The 6,000-nt window shown below is 37.3% G+C and overlaps 1 protein-coding gene across 1 annotated transcript in view; it reads left to right on the top strand.

Annotated features, from left to right (window-relative positions):
• Positions 1-6,000, top strand: part of LOC128211862 (uncharacterized) — a 32,599-nt gene that overhangs the window by 4,104 nt on the left and 22,495 nt on the right. The window contains exons 2-4 of the mRNA XM_052916969.1: positions 1,648-1,708; positions 2,526-2,688; positions 3,554-3,676. Of these exons, the coding sequence (XP_052772929.1) occupies positions 1,648-1,708; positions 2,526-2,688; positions 3,554-3,676 (347 nt within the window). The remainder of the gene's footprint in view (positions 1-1,647; positions 1,709-2,525; positions 2,689-3,553; positions 3,677-6,000) is intronic.

The raw sequence follows: 6,000 nt of genomic DNA, 5'->3' as shown, positions 1-6,000 counted from the left end.
TTATTTATAATCAATAGTCTTAAAATTGAAAATTAGTTAAAGTAAAACAATGACGTCGCTTTTTTATTTCAATAAATTATTAAAAGCAGGCATACATTTAGGCCTGAAAGCCTCAATCAGAGATATCAACCATACAAATACATGGCCATTGTTTGAACGACCACCCAAGATAATGTGTATCACGTGGCACACATAACAACATTCAGTGAAGTAGTTGAAAACCTCTCTTATCTATCATGTTATGAACTACACTGGAGTATTAACTTTTTTCACCAAGCTGTGTTTACTTAGTGTCCCGCGCGCACGACTTAATATGTAGCGCGAACGACTAAGCATGTCGTGCTTACGAGATTAATAAAAATATACACATGTCTCCTCTGAGCCACCGTACTGCGTTGTCAATCTTGCATCTTAGTTTGTATTGAGAGCTACATACATCATCAAATGATATGACTTAGAAAGAAAAGAAGTTAAAGAAGGAAAAAAGAAGCCTTCACAAGTACAGAGAAATTAAAATACATCGTGATCCGATATTGGGTGTGTTAATTAACTATCCAACAATTAAATTTATCTTTTGTGACATGTGCTTAACACATAGTATACAGACTTAGCCTCAGTGCTCTATTTGTAACAATAAGAAACAAAAACAAACGCTATATCATGTAATAATTTGATGGTAGTATTGTTTAATAATTCACTGACTACATGCACCATTGACAAAGCAGGTGATAATTTTATTCCACAGTTACTTATTTTATCCTAATTAAAAGGAAAGCATTGGAATTACATTAAATGAAGTTGACATTTTGAAGGAAAAATCATATGACATATTCTATGTTTCAGATGTACAAAATACCAGTGCATTAACTAAATATAACAAAAGGTTTACATCTTTGCAGTTAACATCCTACATTTGACGGATCGGCGAAAATCTTACATGTTCGTACTGTTTTCAGTTAATCTTAGGCATTGTTAAAAAAATCTCCTCGACAGCGAGCGTGTTACACGCAAAATTACACTTCGAATGCTAATAAAGATCGAAAATATACCTTGACATGGCGAAAACCTTCATCCGCCGTCTTTCATCAGGTTAACGAGTGCCTTTAACCTATCGTAGTTTCTTGTTTGTGATTTTATGTTGTATGTCTTTGGCGTTTACTCAGTGCCACTAAATCGGGTCTATGTTTAAACTTTTTGCTACTGAGCTTGTTTCTGTAGCTTTTTGCATTTATATTAAGATCAGAAGAAACAATAAAGCAGGTGCACGTTGCGTTGCTGAAGCGATACCGACCGTTAATTTTGGTCGTACTAAAAACATCAACGAACGATCTCCTTAACGAGAGTTTCTTAAAAGCACCCATGGTTGTACGTCATCATCATCATCATCATCATCATCATCATCATCATTATCATCATCATTTGTTGTTTAAATAGTCACAAAGACTTGAAAACCTAAAATTTGATAAACAAATTTGCGACCATTAAAAGCCCCATTACCGTTACAATACAGTTAATAATGAAACCTGTTTGAGTAAATCACTATATTTCATGTTATATTGCTTAAATGTAAACTATAATGAGCACTAGTATAATTATGTCCTTTGTTTTCTGATAGTTCAAATCTTCATGTTCTTTTTCTTTATGCAGCATTTTTCCAAAATGAAAAGACTTGGTCGCTGTCACGTACAGATTGTACTGCTTGTTATTTGTAAGTATCTAGTCAGACTATTTGAAAACATCTTTGTTGTTTCTAAATAAAAAATGCATAAGTGTTTTATTATTTTGCAAATATATGATTTGGTGGTATTAAGAAGCACCTTTAATAACTTATAGCATGGTTTATGCCACATTTTACATCGCTAGACTTGTTCTGTACACCTCTAGGATATGTTATGCATCAGTCAATCGTAACCACGGCTCCCCTAGGTCCGGGGAGTAGCGGTGACTTTGACTTTCGATCCAGCCAAGCCCGGGCAAAATCCCCGCCCTGCGGGGACGAACTTCTGGTAAAATCCCCGCCAAATGCCCCCGCACCCAGGGACCCTAGCCTAGGTAAGGCCCATTCCCCGCTGTTTTTGCGCAAAGACAAAACCACCGCATTCACCCGGCACTGTGGGGCCACCTGGAAGGTAAAAACACGGCCCATTTCCCCGGCTATGCCTGGTATACTCCCTGACCTAGGGGGGGGGGGCGTGGTTGCAATTGACCGGTGCATAACACGGTATCAATCTAGAATTCAAATTGAATATGCAAGCAACCATTGACCCCGCCATATGTATGTTGTAAGTATGCGGTTTAGCTGTAATGGCTGAGTGCTGTCTACTGCGCTTCGTCTGTATGCTAATATAGGATGTCTTGTAAGCTGCTTTAATTAAATTTATAAGTTAACGCATTTGAATGGTTAATGAATTCGAGCTGTCTAAGATTTTCTTCCCGATTTCTCACCTGTGAATTCATCGTATATATTACAACATTTTGTAGAGAAGATGTTTCAAAATAATGAATCGTTGCGGTGTCCATTACAGTGATCAGTGGGATAGATGAGAGTGAGGAAGTCTCTGTCGTTGTCGAAGATAGGGATGGAAATTCTACCACTACTTCCACCACCGTGGATGTTGACAATCCAGCAGACTGTGATAAGGTTTTCCTTTTTAATGCGACAGGAACAGGACCGTTCAATTATGTTATGTATGTTGTTATTTTAATGAAGAATGTATTAATATATTTTATACCAATGTTGTATATGTTTATTCATTATTATTGAATGTTAAATAAGAAAGTATTTATTTTCATCGAACATATTTAAATGTACTGTTTTTGGCACGAAAACATACACTTACACACACGCCCTCTCTTCCCCTTTCCCTCTCCCCAAACACATACCTTGTTTTATATAGTTGTCATTATATTGCCAGAACGATTTAACTTCTTAGATAGATGCATTAATCGAACTTTATTTTCGAAATATTTTACATTTTCAAATCATTTGGAAGGAAAGATTAGCGAATACATGTCGCTTTTATTTTTAATAATGTTTTCCTTATTTGTTCCCAATTTAGTACAATGATGCTTTTTATTGTGAAACTCTATGATCACAGTTTTAAACCTTTTTTTTATACGGCAGACTGTGTAGGATGTTTCATTGAAAAGTTTCCTCAACTAAATGCATACTTTGATAAGATTTACCTTTGGGGTTTTATCTTTATTAAGGATTGTAGGGATAAGAGTGAGGTTTGTGCACAAAAACTGGTTTAAACCCCTAGTAAATTCACATTTTACTGACCGTTCCAAGCCGGGACCTAACAATTCTTGATAAACATACCTATTTTGTATATATATAGTATGTATGCACTGTGCTGTTTGTGGAGTTTCGTGCTGTTCTTCTTTGTTTCTTGTTTGTGATTTTGTATTCTATGTCTATGCGTTTGCCCAGTGCCACTAAACCTGGTTTATGTTTAAAAGTTTTGCTACTGAGCTTGTTTCTGTAGCTTTTTGCATAAATATTTAAAGATATTCTTGCCTAAATGTCTTATCATGTATGTTGTTTTTTTAGAGTTGGCGATACAGGTGATGCCTTTACCACTGCCGTAGATACAAATAGCAGTAATGAGATACTACAGTGTAACATGACAGCTATAAAAACCAATGCCATGACATCGTATAGCTTGTCAATAACGTAAGATCTTATTTAGTTACATAAATCATCAGTCAATTACACAGCACTGGTTGTAAGTCAACCATTTGACTGACAATAAAGGTGCTAAGTATTGAATTGAAATAAGATTAAGGTACTATGTATTTTATTTCGTTATACCACTGTCGTATACTCCAATGGTTTCGCTATTTGTTATAAAACCTGTCATTCTTAATATTCGTGTCTGACACGTACAAAGGGTTATTTAAGATAGTGATAGTGTATTTAACGTTCTTAAATTATTAGCTCTGCTTTCGTTTTAACCCGTTTCAATGTATCATATAGAAAGTAGTATTTTATATAATGGTACGATCTGATGCTCATAAACGGGCAGGGTCCAACAAACAGACATGATTTCATAAATAGGCATGATCTGTTTATTTATAGACATTTTCCCTAAAACGGGCATGTTATCAAAATAGATTTACACAAATGGACATATTTTAACCGCACACAGATTGCTTATAACTTAGTATCCCAGAAATTATACTTATGCACGAGAAAACTCTCGTACACTTCTGACGTCAAATACGTCCACCGACGTAACAAAGTATTCCCGTAATGAGCGTCAGGCTGTCGAAGGCTGTAAACAGCGATCTTTTGTGCAACCGGAAATTATTGACATTCCATGCATGCTTGCCTTGCTATCATCATATTTATTTTTTGTCATATAATAAATCAAAGAATAAGAGCAGAATAAGGAACACTACTTATATTTTTGTTTTGGAGTAAAATCTCAACTCTCAAAAAACCATTAGCAATGATAAGTTTTCACGAGCACAATAATTACGGTATCGGAAATACGTCATTGTATTTGGCCCCCTGCTTTGACTGCGCAAACGTTTATAACAGCTTCAATGGGTATCACGGAGATGTGCTTTATTAAGATCAGGTGAAAACCAAATCTTTTCTCGCTCATTATAATTGGACAAAAGTAGTACAAAACATCTATTTTTTAAACATGCCCATGTGTGAAGATTTAGACCAAAACCTTTCCGTTTTTTTTTTATTAATCCCGTTTGTGGGACCCTACCCGTTTCTATGTCTTACATTGAACAAGTTACGTTAAAATTAAGGCCATATACTCACGTACCATCATGCCAATGAGAGAAATCAATTGGAACATAAATATATGAAGACTTCATTCAACTGTAGCCACGGGCTGAGAAGATAAATCAATACAATGCTGTTATATAGTGTTCCCCCATACAAGGACAGTTATCAATAAAATGCAGTCCACACTCCCCGTAACATTTTGCCATGGAGAGTTATCAATATTATGCTGCCAATACTCCCCCGTGATATCCTGCCATGAAGAATTATAAATATAATGCTAATCACACTTCCCCACTCTCTGCCAAGGAGAGTTATCAATATAATGCAGTCCAGAGTCCCCCGTCATATCCTGCCAATGAGATTGATCGATAGTATGCTGTCCACAATCCCCCGTAATATCCTGCCAAGCAGAGTTATCATCATTTTACAGTCCACACTCCCCCGTTACATCCTGCCAAGTGGAGTAATCAATACAATGCGATCCACACTCCCCGTAACATCCTGAAATAGAGTTATCAATATAATGCAGTCCACACACCCCCTTCTCCAGCCATGTAGAGTTATCAATATAATGTAGTCCACCAGTCCATACTCCCCCTCCTCCTGTCCAGGAGAGTTATCAATATAATGCAGTCCACACTCTCCCTCCTCCCACCATGTAGATTTATCAATATAATGTAGTCCACCAGTCCACACTCCCCCTCCTCCTGCCATGTAGAGTTATCAATAGAATGTAGTCCACCAGTCCACACTCCCCCTCCTCCAGCCATGTAGAGTTATCAATATAATATAGTCCACCAGTCCACACTCCCCCTCCTCCAGCCATGTAGAGTTATCAATATAATGTAGTCCACCAGTCCACACTCCCCCTCCTCCTGCCATGTAGAGTTATCAATATAATGCAGTCCACACTCCCCCTCCTCCAGCCATGTAGAGTTATCAATATAATGTAGTCCACCAGTCCACACTCCCCTTCCTCCTGCCATGTAGAGTTATCAATATAATGTAGTCCACCAGTCCACACTCCCCTCCTGCCGCCAAGTAGAATAATCAATATAATGCAGTCCACACTCCGCTGTTACATCCTGCAAAGCAGAGTTATCATTATTATGAAGTCCACACTCCACCGTTACATTCTGCCAAGTGGAGTTATCAATACAATGCGGTCCACACTCCCCGTAACATCCTGCAAGTAGAGTTATCAATAAAATGCAGTTCACAATCCCCCTCCTCCTGCCATGTAGAGTTAT

Source organism: Mya arenaria, chromosome 12, assembly GCF_026914265.1.
Source record: "Mya arenaria isolate MELC-2E11 chromosome 12, ASM2691426v1".
Taxonomy (NCBI): domain Eukaryota; kingdom Metazoa; phylum Mollusca; class Bivalvia; order Myida; family Myidae; genus Mya; species Mya arenaria.
This window is presented reverse-complemented; position numbering and strand designations above follow the sequence as displayed.